This window comes from Rutilus rutilus (genome assembly GCF_951802725.1).
Source record: "Rutilus rutilus genome assembly, chromosome: 25".
Classification (NCBI taxonomy): domain Eukaryota; kingdom Metazoa; phylum Chordata; class Actinopteri; order Cypriniformes; family Leuciscidae; genus Rutilus; species Rutilus rutilus.
Window position 1 is genome coordinate 22,710,181 of NC_140229.1, and position 18,011 is coordinate 22,728,191.

Below are 18,011 nucleotides of genomic sequence, written 5' to 3' on the forward strand. Positions count from 1 at the left end.
AATGTTCGAGTAAATTATACAAAAAGCCCATTTAACGTGCCATATCAAGATATGACATCACTTACAATGTGGCTTATTCATAAAGTAATAAATAGCGTAAACAATAAACGTGTGTAAGGACAAAGAGTGCAACAGAAATATTGATGTAGCCTTTAATATCATGTTAAAAACAGTGGCAATGACAAATTATCAGAAAATAACTCATTTTAACATATATATTAACATTTATTTGATTTAATTTATATAAAATAATGATTATATTATTAGATATTGATGTAGCCATTTGTATCATATTTTAAAAACAACATCAATGACAAATTATCAGAAAGTGCCTAATTTCATATCTATTAACATTTATTTTATTTCATTTTTATAAAATATTATTATATTATATTATATTTGTGTACCGTAAATAAAAATATAGTATATGTTGTTGCCATAACATTTAGACTGTTTACTTATAGTTATGAATTCACTAAATCTAGCTCTTATTACATTATATTATATTATGTTACATTATATTGTATTACATTACATTCTATTCTATTCTGTTCTGTTCTGTTCTATTCTATTCTATTCTATTCTATTCTATTCTATTCTATTCTATTCTATTCTATTCTATTCTATTCTATTCTGTTCTATTCTATTCTATTCTATTCTATTCTATTCTATTCTATTCTATTCTATTCTATTCTATTATATTGTGTCTGCTGCAGTTTCCCTTCTCTGCAGACTTGCACTTTGGCACTGTTTGTTTCTATTCATAAATGTGAAATGGGTTGGACTATATGGTTTATAGTATATAATTTAGTAAGTGTTTCAGACAGAATATTACAGAACGGAAGTCTAGTTCTCAAGAGAGCGATGGTCCGATGTCTGGAAATGAGAATAGTCTGGCACTAAAGAGCAGTCATTTTGAAATGTGAGGTCGATTATTTTTGTACTTTATTGCTAGCATAATTATGAAATGCAATGGTGTCATCACTGTAATAAAGTTTTAGATTTCAGATTTTAGAATTAGATTTAAATAATTCTGTTAATATAAAGTATTCATGAAAGTTATCTGAAAGCATTACTGGGAAATCTATTGGGGTCCTTGGGTTGGCTGATAGTCTGGCTGGCAAAGGCAGAGGTTGAAAGAAAAACTTGAAACTTGGAATTTACATGAAATTTAAATTTGATTAACAAAAATGTAAATAAAAAGTGAAAAGTAAAGAAATACCCTGAGGCCCTCTAGTGCTCAGGGTGTGTAGTTTCCCTCAGGCCGGGGTTGAATGGCGCCCTCTGGTGGTCAGTGTGTGATGTGCAGTTTCCCTCAGGCCGGGGTTGAGTGGCGCCCTCTGGTGGTCAGTGTGTGATGTGCAGTTTCCCTCAGGCCGGGGTTGAGTGGCGCCCTCTGGTGGTCAGTGTGTGATGTGCAGTTTCCCTCAGGCCGGGTTGAGTGGCGCCCTCTGGTGGTCAGTGTGTGATGTGCAGTTTCCCTCAGGCCGGGGTTGAGTGGCGCCCTCTGGTGGTCAGTGTGTGATGTGCAGTTTCCCTCAGGCCGGGGTTGAGTGGCGCCCTCTGGTGGTCAGTGTGTGATGTGCAGTTTCCCTCAGGCCGGGTTGAGTGGCGCCCTCTGGTGGTCAGTGTGTGATGTGCAGTTTCCCTCAGGCCGGGTTGAGTGGCGCCCTCTGGTGGTCAGTGTGTGATGTGCAGTTTCCCTCAGGCCGGGGTTGAGTGGCGCCCTCTGGTGGTCAGTGTGTGATGTGCAGTTTCCCTCAGGCCGGGTTGAGTGGCGCCCTCTGGTGGTCAGTGTGTGATGTGCAGTTTCCCTCCGGCCGGGGTTGAGTGGCGCCCTCTGGTGGTCAGTGTGTGATGTGCAGTTTCCCTCAGGCCGGGGTTGAGTGGCGCCCTCTGGTGGTCAGTGTGTGATGTGCAGTTTCCCTCAGGCCGGGGTTGAGTGGCGCCCTCTGGTGGTCCGCCGCAAGTGTTGTTGTTTGAGTGACGAGGAAAATGGCGTCCGGCGTGAGGCAGGAGCTCGCGCAGCTGATGAACTCTAGTGGGTCTCATAAAGATCTAGCTGGGAAGTATGTATTCTCAAGTCATTTACCAGTATTGGTTCTAACTATATACCTATTGCATTAATGTATTATTGTGTAACGTTAGGTTATTCTCTTATGAAAGATGCGATGCTGCAGATGCGATAGTGGCTAGCATTAGCTAGCGTGAGGATATGCAGATGATACCTGTCAACATGCCTAACATGCTTGACAGCAATCGAAATACGTTATAAGTTGTTAATGGTTAGTCGCTATAAGAATAATTTATAAATAGTCGTATGATAATGTATTTAATGGTACATTTTTCAAGTGCTGGCCGCTGGAGTAATGGCAATAAGTTAAATTGAAAAGCACTTTACTACATTAAAGACGTCATGAAATCAAAATTGGAGGCTTTTAATCGACGTCTTTTAGGTTTGAGGTAATTTATATCCTTGTGTGCACCTAAAGTTTGACAAATGGTTATTTCATCAATCAAACGCTAAATTTTAAGTTTTTTTTTCTGGTAATAAGTGACCAAAAATATTGATGGCTAATCTTGCATTCAGGGGCGTATCTATATTTTAATCCAATCAAATATTCTAGAATGACACTTACCTCCAACACGCCTTCCTCTGACTAGCAAAATAGCAAGTAACAAATCGGCAACCAGTATTTTATTTTGTTATCCAACTTAAAATGTTATAAGTATATATATGGTTGTGTTCTTTTGCAAAAATTCTAGTTATTTTCTTATATGAATGTGTTTCTTCTGACAGATACCGTCAAATATTAGAAAAGGCTCTTCAGTTTACTGATGCAGAACAACTTGAGTCACTGAAAGCATTTGTGGAAGCGAGTAAGTACACTAGTATTCAAGTACACTAGTATTCAAGTACACTAGTATTCAAGTACACTAGTCTGATAATATAATTCTAATAGATTCTGCTTAAATCGTTTTGTATTGAATTGCTCTGTTTACATTGTTTAAACTGATGAGCGCCTCCATTTCACACACTTGCACAGTGGTCAATGAGAACGTCAGCCTGGTCATATCCAGACAGCTGTTGACAGACTTCTGCTCACACCTCCCAAACCTGCCGGAAGGCACGGCGAAAGCTGTGTGTCACTTCACCCTGGAGAAGATTCAGCCCAGAGTCATCTCATTTGAAGAACAGGTATGTGTCCTGAGAGATACTCTCACCTCGGTACTGCACCCTGGATCATGTATGAGCAGATCTCATGCTCTTGCAGGTGGCCTCCATCAGACAGCATCTAGCCACAATCTATGAGAAAGAGGAGGACTGGAGGAACGCCGCCCAGGTTCTCGTGGGCATCCCGTTGGAGACGGGTCAAAAGTAAGCTCACTTTTCTCTTGGAACAAACTCAAGCTCCTTAATTTAATTTGCAGGTCACCCAAAATGCTAATGATGTATTTACGTTATTATCTGTTTTTCTGATTCTATAGGCAGTACAACGTGGACTACAAGTTGGACACTTACCTGAAAATCGCTCGCCTGTATTTAGAGGACGACGACCCGGTTCAGGCCGAGGCCTACATCAATCGAGCGTCTTTACTTCAGAACGAATCCACAAATGAACAGCTGCAGATTCACTACAAGGTGCGCCATCAAGTGAACAATATTTTGTCCTTTTAGAATATGCTAATTTACCTTTTATTTCCCCCTAAAGCTCACTAATAAACTTAAAGACAGTTGTCATATTTTTTAAATGCATTTATATTTTTTAAATATAAAAAATACATACATTTTTTATATTTTAATAATAAATAAAAAAAAACAAAAAAAAACAAATAAATATATATATATATATATATACACACACATAGTATAAATATCTGAATAATAATTTATACATTAATGACTTTTTTAAAATATATAAACGTAATATATTTATATATTATAAATGTATATAATAAAATGTATATTCAATATAATGTATTTATATTGTACAACAAATATGTATTTATATTTATAATAATACAATGAAAATATATTTAAAATATATGGAATGTATAAAATATATATGGATCATAATTTACACATTTATGACAATATTTTTTTAATACAGATAAAATGTAGATACATTATAATAACTTTAAAAATACATTAAAATATAAATAGTACTAAATATAAGTACACAAATAATTATTATGAATAATAATTTATGCATTAATGAAAACATTTTTAAATATAATATAAATGTTATGTATGTAAACAAAATGTATATATATTAAATATCATGTATTTGTTTAATTCAACAAATAAATATTTATATTTATTATAATACAATTAAAATATATTTATAATATATAAAATGTTTATAAAATATCTGGATAATAATTTACACATTTATGAAAATATCTTTAAAGTTAAAATGTAGCTAAAAATAAAATTTAAAATATATTAAAATATAAGTACATAAAGAATCATGTGAATAATAATTTACACATTAATTAAAATATTTAAAAATGTAATATAACTAATGTATATAAATAAAAATATAATAAAAATATTGTATTTATATTGTTTAATTCAACAATTATAATTTATAATATGATTAAAATATATCTAAGATATATAAAATGTATGTAAAATATATGAATCATAATTTACATATTTCTGAAAATATTTTTCAATAAAAATGAAATGTAGATAATTTAAAATTAAAATAAAAAACATTATTATGCTTAAACTTACATAGTTACTTGATGCTAAGATGCTGTAATTTGGAATTAATGGTTGTTTGATTGAAATAAATAACAAATATTGAGACTATTTTAATTTCATTGTCTTAAATACAAATTTCTGTTAATGACTAAATTGACAGTGTGTGATTCTGTAATATTTGGCTGCTTTATGATTATTGTGAAACTGTAATATTTTCCATCATGTTTTGCAGGTATGCTATGCCAGAGTTCTGGATTATCGGAGGAAGTTCATCGAGGCAGCTCAGCGCTACAATGAGCTTTCTTACAAATCCATCGTCCACGAGACCGAGCGCCTGGAGGCCTTGAAACACGCGCTTCACTGCACTATACTGGCCTCTGCAGGTACGGTTAATGTGCTACACCACTAATGCTAAGCTACCGGAACTGCGATTAGCCAGTTTCAGCCTCATTTGAAGCTGGTCGCATTATCTAATCAGTTATTAATGTGTCCATAAGGTCAGCAGCGCTCTCGTATGTTGGCTACTCTCTTCAAGGACGAGCGCTGTCAGCAACTTTCCGCCTACGGCATCCTGGAAAAAATGTACCTGGATCGAATAATTCGGGGAAACCAGCTGCAAGAGTTCGCTGCCATGCTGATGCCCCATCAGAAAGCCACCACAGCCGATGGTATTACATATTATTGGGAATCTGAATGATTATTACTTCAGTACTGCAAAGGCAACGGCTAATACTTGTCTAATGCTTTCAGGTTCAAGCATCCTAGACCGAGCAGTCATTGAGCACAACCTGCTGTCTGCTAGCAAGCTGTACAATAATATCACTTTTGAAGAGTTAGGAGCACTTTTGGAGATTCCACCTGCAAAGGTACAGCTGTGTTTACTGACTTTGTTAGGAAACTTCTAATATAGAAGTATGTTCAAAACATATATACTGTATATACAGGGCCTAAAATTAACACTTGCCAAGCGCCAAATGCAAGTAAAAATCAGTGTTGGCGAGTGTATGAAAGAGTGTCACTCGCCAGGTGGCCGTGACATGAATGTGAAAAAATGTGAATGATGCTCTGGATGGTTTACGGGATAGTTGACGGGCCAGAGCTTCATCGTCACGAAAGTTGACAAGAAGACATGAAAGGAAGCTGATTTCGTTACTCCCGCATTACTAAACTGAGCTCTCTTTCACGTCTTCTTTCACTTGAGTGGACAAATTCACACAAAATGATGTAAAAAAACAGCGAGTATCTTAGTAAACAGTCGCTTATGACTTAAGTGAACGTAAACAGTTGAGAAAGTACATGCATGTGTATCAGTATATTGGATCTGTGCATTCGCTCTTAAAGTGACAGCAGCCGAATATTCCTGCTTCTGTCTGTGCTTTAATGATAATTAGGGATGTCCCGATACCACTTTTTCACTTCCGATACCGATGCCGCAGCTTTGGCTATTTGCCGATACCGATATCAATCCGATATTTGTATTTTATTCTTGAACTAATACTACTAATAATAAAATATATGGAAGCTCTTTGCTCAATTAGCCACATAAAAACATCTCACTCAAATGGAGAACAAATACTTCTCCAGTATATAGTCAGTATCCAGTATACAACAGATGATAATGAAAGACTGCCACCCTTTATTCAAAAGACCTTGAGATATGTTTGGTAATTGTACCTGAATGAATTTAAAATTAATTTGCTATATTTCAGATCAATATATTTGTTTCCTTAAAATTTTGATTAACTTTAACTTTATTCTCATCTGAATTATAAATAATTTATTTCTGTATAAAATAATACTACTTTTAAAAACACATTTGATTTTCTTTTTTATTCAATGTAGAACATAAACAGATTAGTGCTCTGTTTTAGGACAAGAAATGGAAACCAATGCAATATGATGAATGTCCAAAAGATGAGATCATTTTTGCTTTTAAACAGCGCGTGTGTGTGTGTGTGTGTGTGAGATTTTGGTTGGGTGACAGTTTCAGTTTGACAAGAGTTTACAGTTTGACAAAAGCACAATGTTGTGTTTTACACAAATATAAGCTAAACACTTTTTGCAGTTTTAATGATTTCCTGTATGAAAATGACGGAGTATGTTTTTATGTTTCCACTGTTCGATCGCGCCCGTGCCTCTCTCTCTCTGACACACACACACACACACACACACACACACACACACACACACATACATTCCAGCATTGCAATCTTGACATCGCAGCCTGTTCATTTTGCTGCGTTCACACCAAACGCGAATAGAGCGTCAAATTCGCGTCTAGTTCGATGCTTGAACAGTTTGAATCCATTCGCGCGTCCAAAGCGAATAGGACGCGCCGTGCGCGTATAATGCTAAAGCGAGCGTTTGAAGCGATATAGACGCGCGTTCCCGCATATGTCTATGCGCGTATCTAACAGTAACGTTAGTTCCGTATTACATTAATTAATGTGCACGCGAGTTTTATTTATTTTTATACCGTGTATTCTCCGTGTAAATCCATGCACCGAACGTACGTTCAGTACGAATACATACGTTCCATCCCTAATAGGTATCGGATCATAGGTATCGGATCATAGGTATCGGATAAATTTTTTTCTCCCCTCCGATATCCGATCTAGCGTTTTGGGCCAGTATCGGCATGATACCGATGCCGTGGATCGGATCGGGACATCCCTAATGATAATCAAACAACAAAGGACAAAGATAAAATCACTCACTGCTTTTGACTGAATAACTCTTGTATCTTTAATAAGGATTAATTAATAAGGATGTTTAATTTATACAGTGAAGACTATGCAGTGTTATTTTGCATGTGCTTACATTTCTGTGCCTGAAAACTACTGTTAGACCTGCCTGAAAAGCACTGTTTGTTTAATTTGTATCTCTGTTATATTGAATTTATTTGTTCTTTTGCTTGTAATATGATTATTTGTTCTTATTTTACTACTGACTGTTTATTAGTCTTTAAAGTCCCCCTGTCTGTAGTCAATAATTGTATCCCTAGAAACTCATCTTTAAGCACCAAAATGACATATTTAAACATTTTTTCCTTGAAAAAACATCTTCATGCCTTAAAATATCTTGAATGTAACTCTACACCCTTGCCTCATTTAGTATACACAGTTCTATGAATATGCAAATGAGCCCCGCCTCCACTCACTCACACCAGCTCAGAGATCCACTGGTTGACGATCACACGTTGATCTGATTGGTTACAAGGTAGTTTGTGACGTCAGAAACACCAGCGATTTCAAAGCGTGTTTTTGAGACTGTCTTTGCTTCACTGCAGTTTTAAGGAGAAAATACTCAGCAATGGTGTCGACTGATGAATTTACACATGGTTTGTCTTAAAGCAGTGTTTCTCAACTCCAGTCCTCGTGACCCACTGCTCTGCACATTTTGTATGTCTCCCTTATTTAACACACCTGAACCAGGTCATCAGCTCATTAGGAGAGACTCCATGAACTGAACTGAGTGTGTCAGATAAGAGAGACATACAAAATGTGCAGAGCAGTGGGTCACGAGGACTGGAGTTGGGAACCACTGTCTTAAAGCATATTAAAAACACCACATAGACAAATACACAACTTTAAAAGCTTGATTTTCACCACAGGGGGACTTTAATAATGTTTTAAATGTATATTAATTAGGCTTGTAGTTTTAGCTGTGGTATCGAATTTCCAATAGAGAATTGTGAATTTTCAATGGTATCTACAATTTTGGTGTCAATACTGCCTGTTTTTGCAAAAACGGTGTCATGGCCAGTAAAAAATATTCATGGTTGGTACATTTTTAGACTAGTCACTGGCCATTGGCAGGTGTGCCAAAAATAAATATATATATATATATATATATATATATATATAGAGAGAGAGAGAGAGAGGATGAGAGAGGTTTAATTATATTCTATGTATTTCATGCCGTTATAAATATCTTTGTCTTTTCACAGGCAGAAAAGATAGCGTCACAAATGATTACCGAGGGCCGCATGAATGGATTCATCGACCAGATAGATGGCATTGTCCATTTTGAAAGTATGTTTGATTTTTGACTGAATATGTTGGATGAAGACTGTATAGCCATGAATAAAACTGAAGAGGCTTACAAATATGACATCTCTTATTTCCATCAGCGCGAGAGCCGTTGCCCACCTGGGACAAGCAGATTCAGTCGCTGTGCTTCCAGGTGAACAACCTCCTGGAGAAGATCAGTCAGGCAGCACCCGAGTGGACGGCACAAGCCATCGAGGCACAGATGACTCAATAAACCACACTCATACTCTTGTCCACATCACCTTGCTTTCTCTCCTCTCATTGGTCAAAGCTGAAAAGACTCCTGGCGCATATATATTAATGTTCTGTTAAGCTTGACCTTTCTGCTTGTGAGGTTAATATTTTCATAGTTACGTTCTGTGAGTATCCAATAAACGTTGTGAAAATGTCTTCGTCTCAACAATGTTGTCTCCATTTTGCTTCATAGATTTGCTGCTATATAAAACCATTAATCAAAATGCCCCCCCTTTTCATGTTTGATGTGAGTGACAAAAGAGAAAACCTTATAGTGAAATACTACAAACCAATGGAATAGAGTAGCGATTAATCTCACATTGAGGTCATTCGCATGGGCAAAAAAAAAAAAGAGGAACTTGGAGACTCGCACTAGACCAGTGATTCTGACAGCGGAGAAAAACAGTGCTTTCTCTGCCTTCGTGAGACATGACATTATCCAAATGACTGTTACAATCTTAATTGGTCCACACCATAGACTGTAAAAAAGGTCCACACCACCTGGATATACAGTACATACACTGACAGACCTCAACTCACCGGCAAAGGTGGTGATCTTTCAATTTTAAATAGATCTGATTATATGTCTGTTCCAGAAATTACTATTCCTGTAATGTCTTCCTGTTTAGTGGTTAATATTAATGCTGTCTCACCTGTACTTGTTATACTTATCTTTCGCCCCCCAAAGGCTAACTCTCTGAGCTTATTGAACTTTTGACTGTTGAGTCCTATTTGTCCATGTTGTTAATAGGTATTGTTAATATTCATATTGATATTCAGGCATTCAATGCACTTTATTATTGCAGTACTCTGGTCTTCCTGATAAATCCATTAAGAAACTGCAATATATTCAGTATTCAGCCACCCGGTACTGACTCGTCCAACTGTTCGCCAGCATATTTCCCCTGTACTTTATCAATTACATTGGCTTCCCATACAAGCAGGTATTGATTTTAATAAACTGATGTTAACATAAAAAACTATTCATGGGACAGCCCATGCATAACTCTGTAATCTAGGAACTCCTTATACTCCAACTCTGTGTCTTTGCTCTTCTGGTTCTTATACTCCCGATTTTTGGGTCAGAATATCCCAAAACCACTATAACCTACATATTTTGTTAATTTGTGTACTTACATTATCCCAAATGTTTATAAGACTGTTTAAATCTCTGGTTTGCTGGATCCGGCTTTGACAACACTCCACACCTTGCTCTTTCTAGTCCTCACCCTCTTCCTCCTCTTACATGTAGCCTTCTCCTCCTCCTCTACTCCCAGTCGTTGTGTGTAAACAGTGACAACTGTGTTATAGTTGTGTTTAACTTTTCCCACTTGTGTTTACTGTTTTGCAACACAAGTGCAAAATGTGTTAAGAGTTTTGTAAAAAGAGTGCATGAGAATTGCAAATAATGTCTAAATCCCTTAACTTGTTTTGCAGAAAGAGTGATTTATTCATTAGGTCGTTGGGCATTTGGTTCAGAGAATGGGGTTTGGTGTCTTAACAATTGTGAAAACTGTAACAAGACACACATGGGGGAGACAATCAAGGGGATAACAACAAGGAAACTACAAAAGGACTACAAAGATGGCAGACAGAACAGGAAGTTCCAAATGTTCAGGGACAAACACAGAGAACACGACAAAAAGAATCGTAAACAATGACAAAAATAAACTGAATAGGCCTATATGTGGTGCGTTATTGACCTACATGACTCATAGTTGTCTTTACATGTCTCATACAGCTATAATGAGAACAGCAAAAAAAAAAAAGTAATAATTACAAATCAAATGTAGGCCTATATCTGGAAGTCAGGCTAAATTAATAAACACTGCTATTGCATTTCTGACATGTATCAGACCCTCAGTCACCAATATACAGACTTTGCTTGTAAAATTAATAACAGCATAGATGCAATAGATTTAAGAAAACTATGATTCCCTACTTTAATTGAATCTATAGTAGATTACACACATTAGAGCATTACATTAAAAAGAAAGCAAAGAAATCAAATTTAGAAGAGACACAATTTTGATCTGTAGATCACAAATATGATTGAGCAAATCAGACAATCTGTTTTCCCAGTTAATTAGTGTAACAAAACTATTTAAACAAAATTGTTTCTAAGAGTGTTATTTGTTTTTAGTCAAAGTGAACGAAATGAACCATGCTTTTCGATTAGACCAATATAATGCACTTTAAATAAATGTCATGGTCTTTTTTTTTTTTTTTCGTCTAGTAGAGGTTGAGTGTCAGCTGTTTCCCCGAAATTCTCTGACGATATAGTAGATGTCTCTGAAGAACGATCTAGTTGCTCTGGGTTTGCTTGATTAGATGCGGCCTGTAATGTTGTTAACAGAACCTCCTCCGGCTGCTGTGTCTGTGCTTCTGCATCATTGTGTAATAATTTGGCATTGTCTATTTGTTCCTGTCCTCTTGTCTTTGCCTGGTCTTCAGCCAGGTTTTTCAATTCCTTTGTTATATAGAGGTCAGTCTCCTCCAGCAGAATCTTATTATACCGATATCTGAGTGGCCGCATACAGTGAGATCGCCTTATTACCTTGAATGTCCAAATGACACTTACTACAAATAAAACCAAAATGGCGATCTCCTTAAAAAGAAATGAATATGAATTAATTGCAAGATAACAGGCACAAGATCAGTGACTATTCTTTCTGTAATTTAAAATGAGATATTATATTTAACTTAAAACAGACATTTAAATCATGTGCTTATTATGATGTATACACTTCCACAATATTTAATTTTGACGTCAAAGCTTATTCCGACTGCTGTCTTTTATAATTTGGCACCGGGGCTCATTTAATATGGGGTTTCGGTATCCCTACTCTTAACCAGTATAACCGGTATTAACTTCTACTGTGGCAAGCCTAAAGTAGGCTACACCTTTTAAAATAAATAAAAAGTATACTTACTCGTGACAAACTTTTCTTTGTTCGGATATCTGCATCTTCAGCATGGGTTTTTTTCTCTTTGCAAAAACTTTGCTCATAAGGAGGTAAGCTATAGTTAGTTGTTGCAAGGCATGCATACCAGTCCCCATCAATAAGTACTGCAATTATCCACAGGCACGCTACAGAGAATGCTTTAATTATTGACATTGAAAGAATAATGCTCTTGCATTGTATTCCTGTCCCCTTGATGCAGAAAATTCTCCTTATGCGCTTGTCAGCAATCATCATTACAATGAAAAGTGAGATGGCGGGAAAAATCATGTAAACTACACAGACATGAGTATTTACCCCAGGGTCACAAGGACATTGAAAATCCAGTGTAAACACATACTGGAAAATAATCCAAAACGAAAAGGCAGCAAATGCGCTGCCGGCTGGTACAAAAAGTTCCTTCAGGTTATCAGTGGTGAAGTAAGGTGGCATTGGTCCTTCAGTAACACAAAAACACAAATGAAAAAGCACTGTCTAAAAAAGAAAGTATCAAGGAAGGGGTGAACTCTTTATATCATCTTAAAAGATCATGAAAGAAGAAGTAAAGACCTGGTCATGTGGTGAATACACCACCCATTTCATAGCTGCTCTTGAGTGAGTTTCTGCACAGTTTTAAGTGACTACATTCAGCTATTGCATCTGATACTCAATGATTTACTGTAAAGATCATATAGAAATTCATACAGAGATTTTTATTGAGTAACATCAACTGGTATACAATTGTCTTTGATGCTGTTTATCATATCACTATCCTAACATGCAGAAAATCCAGACTTTGAGAAGTGAACCACAAACCATTTTGTTATCAAGTCAATATACACTTAGTCACTATAGCCTACAAATACATCCTTCCATCCATCCCTTCTCCAGGACCTGATGCTCCAGTCAGGATCTTTTTGCTGTGAGGCAACAGTGCTACTCGCCAAACCACCATGCCGTCCCCTACAAATACGTACGTAAATAACACTTCAGATGAAAAAGACTTTTACAGAAACAGAACATGATGTTTGGTTGTTGACGAGCTTTTGTTCTAATACCGCATTCCTCATTCCTAGCTCCAGTTGTCACCATTCTGTAAAGTTTAGTTTAGTTTTCATGGACTTTCAGTTTGTGTTCATCTGTGTGTCTTTGTTCTGATTAACGTCGCTCATCAGTATCCTTGGTTACCGTCATTATTAGTTCATCCGTGTCAGCTGTGTCTAGTTTATCACCTCGTTATCTTTAGTATTCAAGTTCTTACGGCACAGTTTTATAAGTGACATTATTTTCTGTAAAAAATAAGTTTAAAAAGTTATTTTTAACGCATTTTGTTCAGGTACGAAACAAAATGTTTACATACATTATAAACATGTAAGTTCCCCTCACTGCAGACATTTTTTGAATGTAATGGTAGCCAGGGATGGGCAGCATTTCAGATACATGTATTTAAAATACGTATTTGAAATACAAAATACTTATTTTGTATTTTGAAGTGTTTGGAAAAAGTCAAATGTAATTTGTATTTAAATATATTTAAGAATATTTTTGTATTCAGAAAAAAACAAAGTAAAAAAATAAGTAGCCTATAGAATAAACAAATTATATAGTGGCATTCATTACAAACAACTTTATTTGAAAGCCTAAACTAATTTATTTAAAGCAAAACTGAAACTGGTGTTGCAAACATGCACAATTGGAGAAGCTTTCTCACCAATGATGTCTTGTGTTATTGCCCTGATTTGAGGAACCTGAGGTTCCTAAACTCAAATGTAAGTACTTTTGTTTGTATCTATGATGTTATGTGAGGTTTCTGTAAATATGGGATGGGTAAACGTTTTAATGGTGGCACTAAGTTTATCTGTTTGATGTACAGGGTTCAACGTGCAGGATTGAGGAGGCTATAGATAGAACCTTGATCAAAAAGGGATTAATTGTCTTTGTTTTGCCAACAACACCTTTGTCATCTATTGTTCATTTCACAAGCTTCAGTTCGTTCACATTACCGACAGCCACTTGGAAACTCGGTTGCAGGCAGATGTGGCCTCATCATCATTGCACTTAAGTACTGTTTCTTCTTGCTCCTACTACTCTTAAGACTGAGCTCTTGGTAGCCAAAGACGATGCATTCCCTTGCAACTGAATGACTATGTACGTTGTATGTTTACTGACTGTATGGTGATTTGTGGTGTAATACACATGGCTCGTTGAAACGTGAAAGTCTCTGGTCCCTTAATTCTTAATGTAGCATCAAAAGCGTTTTTTTTTTTTTTTTAAAGCAGGTGTTACTTAAAATATGGCACCTGAACAGGGACTTGAGAGAGAGAAAAAGCAAAACCTAATTGAATCTTGGTGAGAGACACTTTCTACTTTCACTGAGTCTCATGACTGAGATTTTATTATGACCATATTTTGAGGCATCACTGCATTGCAATCAACTTAGGTCTTTTAAGCTAAGGTTACTTCAAGTGGTTTGTTAGTTGCAAAATGGTCTTCTCGCAAAGAGAGACAGAGGGTGATGTTCCTTTAAGCCCAGACTAGTCTTTAAAAACTACGCGTCATGAGCCTGTCCGAGACCTTATTCATTCTCTCAGTAATTTATATCTGGAAAATGAACAGGAATATGTAGAACAAGGTGATTTTGATGACTCTGTTATCTCCTCCTTCTCCTTCCTTCAAATGCGGAAGATGAAAGTTTAACTATGATAATGGCCTCAAGAATGCTTAAAATTGAATGTAGAATGGATGATTTGGAAAATTTCCTCTGATATTCATTTTAAAGATATGCAACACCAGTTGAATGTGCAAAGTAATCAGATAACTGCCATTGGAAGTCAGCTGCAACACATGTTAAATCTGCATAAGGACCATCACACAGAGATACAGCATTTAGAAAACTCACTATCCGCCAAACTTGAGGCTGGATGGGTGAGAACCTGAGGAGTCAAAGCCGTACTCTCTTGCCATGCTGAATTAATGGCATACCGGAATTCTGGTATCCACTTGTCCCTGGTCAGGTGCCATATTTTATGTAATACCTGCTTTAAAAAACGCTTTTAATGCTACATTAAGAATTAAGGAACCAGACTTTTACGTTTCAACGAGCCATGTGTATTACACCACAAATCACCATACATCAGTAAACATACAATGTACACAGTCATTCAGTTGCAAGGGAATGCATCGTCTTTGGCTACCAAGAGCTCAGTCTTAAGAGTAGTAGGAGCAAGAAGAAACAGTACTTAAGTGCAATGATGATAAGGCCACATCTGCCTGCAACCGAGTTTCCAAGTGGCTGTCGGTAATGTGAACGAACTGTAGCTTGTGAAATGAACAATAGATGACAAAGGTGTTGTTGGGAAAACAAAGACAATGAATTGCTTTTTTGGTCAAGGTCCTATCTATAGTTGAGCTGCCTCCTCATGCCTGCACGTTGAACCCTGTGCATCAAACAAACAGATAAACTTAGTGCCACCATTAACACATTTACCCATCCCATATTTACAGAAACCTTACATAACATCATACATACAAACAAAAGTACTTACATTTGAGTTTAGGAACCTCAGGTTCCTCAAATCAGGGCAAAAACACAAGACATCATTGGTGAGAAAGCTTCTCCATTTGGTTAACACAGCCTTCATACCTCATACTACTTCTCTTATCCTTTTTATTATATTATGTATCTTACTGGTTAGAGCGCCCCTAGTGACAGGATTAAATATTGCACGTATAGAAAGGTAATAGGAGAAATGTAACTGTAAAACTGTTATACACCCCTCCCCCCAAAAAGAAGAGTTTCAATTAGTCCCATAAAATCTCTTTAGCTTTTCAACATGGTAAGTATCACTTTGGCTCGGGTTGTCAAGCATTACTACCTTGTAATTGACATTATTAACCCTTTTCAAGATTTTTGCAGGTCCTTGCCATTTTGGAGCTAACTTGGCCATAAAATAGTAATCTCTTGCCATGCTGAATTAATGGCATACAGGAATTCTGGTATCCACTTGTCCCAGTTACGGTGATTGTCATGGATATAAGATGATATACGTTTTCAAGGTCCTGTTGAACCTTACGGTTAAGTTGGTCTGGGGATGATAAGCTGTAGTGAGTTTTTGAACTACACCCCATCGTTTGCAGGTATCATTGAGTAGCTGGGCAGTGAACTGAGGCCCACGGTCAGAAACTAAATATGCTGGAGCTCCCCATCGTGTGAACATTTCTTTTGTGAGAATGTTGGTTATGAGGTGAGTTTTTGCAGACCGTAGAGCAGGGTTTCTCAAACTCGGTCCTGGAGGGCCACTGTCCTGCACAGTTTAGTTCCAACCCTGATCAAACACACCTGAGCAAGCAAAACCAATGTCTTCAGGATCACTAGAAACTCACTGCTAGGTGTGTTTGATCAGGGTTGGAGATAAGCTGTAATACACATGGCTCATTGAAACGTGAAAGTCTCTGGTCCCTTAATTCTTTATGTAGCATCAAAAGTGTTTTTTTAAAAGCAGGTGTTACATAAAATATGGCATGTGAATGATGAATAGACTGTGATGTAATTTTTCCTTATAGCACCAGAAACAACTTAAAATACCCTGTCATTTATGGTCACATAAATAAGAGTCAGACATCACTCAGAACGTCTCAGGGTAATGTATATAACCAGGTTCCCTGAGACTGGGAACGAGAAGCTGCGTTGTGGTGTTGATGCAATGGGAACGCCTTAAGAGCGTGGCAGTGTCTGAGTCACATGTAGTACACACCAAAGGATTGGCCTGGGATGAAGTCAGGTGACGCAATGCAGTGCGTAATCAATTCTATAAATAAAGCCTGTGCGAGAGCATCACCAGATTCATTGTCTGAAGAAGCCGTGCAGAAGTACTCGAAGTATGGCACCGTGACGCAGTGTCAAGTTCCCATTCTCAGGGAACTCAGACGCAATGGGAACAACAATATCCACGTTGCCATACTGAGAGGATGCCTGCAAACAGGTTGTGGAAAGTTGCACAAGCATTGTAGTACAGGAAGGACTCACCCCGAAAGGACCTGAGCCCCAGAAGCTGAGTCCACATTCACACTTTAAAACCTGGTGAAAGTGTGCGGTGAAGACCAGTCTGTCACAGCACAAACATTCCCCAAAGAAGCACCTTTTGCTAGCGCCTTCAAGGCAGCAACACTTCTGATAGAATGGGCTCTGACTTCTAGAGACGAAGCCACCCCGCGCACCTCAAAAGCCAGACTGACAGCATTTGAAACCCAATGAGATATCGTCTATTTCAAGTACCACAGAAATATCCCAAGATGGAACCCGCGGTCTGCAGGTAGGCCTCAACCGTCTGGCACCGCGCAGAAAACGGAAAACCAATACATTTTTACCCACTGACATTCTATCTATCTGGTTGTGGCAAGGCAAAATAGTGGCCACATAAACCTTAAGAGTTGTGGGGGTCAGCCCAGCTGACAGATGCTCCTGAAGGAACAGTACTAGACCAACCAGGCAGTCAACTGGGTTCATATGGTGTTACTTACACCATGACGAAAAATAAATGCCATGTAAGAGCGTACAGCTTTCTAGCAGAAGGAGCCCTAGCATTGAGAATGGTATTGCTAACTTCAGTAGAGAGACCAGAATCTATAAACTGGTACCCCTGAGGGGCCAGACCCATTGTTTCCAAATCTCCAGGCGGGGGTGAAAGATTGTTCCCTGAGCTTGGGACAGAAGGTCCCTCCTTGGTGGAATCTCCCAAGGAGAGCCTTCCAGGAGAGACACAAGGTCCTCAAACCATACTTGGGCCGGCCAGAATGGGGCTGCCAATATTAAGCGAAGCCCCTCCTGATGGACCCTCATCAAGACTCCCGGGAGCAGAGCGATCGGCCACATCTGTACCATGGCATCCAGCCCCAGAGGAGCTGGAAGATGGAGAGAAAACCAGAGAGGACAGTGGCTTGACTCCTCGGACTCCACTACTGGAGACTGACTGAAGTGAAATGGACTTGAGTTTAGAGGACATGAGCTGAAGAAGATCTGTGCAATATGAAGAACATTGTTCTGGGCTTCATGCTGAAGTTGGAGCAATGATG

The 18,011-nt window shown here is 37.7% G+C and overlaps 1 protein-coding gene across 1 annotated transcript; it reads left to right on the forward strand.

Moving 5' to 3' along the window:
• Positions 1-1,957: 1,957 nt before the first annotated feature.
• On the forward strand, positions 1,958-9,155 carry cops4 (COP9 constitutive photomorphogenic homolog subunit 4 (Arabidopsis)). The gene is made up of 10 exons (XM_084400293.1): positions 1,958-2,069; positions 2,801-2,880; positions 3,048-3,199; positions 3,276-3,379; positions 3,490-3,643; positions 4,944-5,094; positions 5,209-5,379; positions 5,462-5,577; positions 8,661-8,745; positions 8,844-9,155. Exons 1-10 carry the CDS (start codon positions 1,996-1,998, stop codon positions 8,975-8,977), a joined length of 1,221 nt encoding a protein of 406 aa, XP_084256419.1. The 5' UTR covers positions 1,958-1,995; the 3' UTR covers positions 8,978-9,155.
• Positions 9,156-18,011: the final 8,856 nt, after the last annotated feature.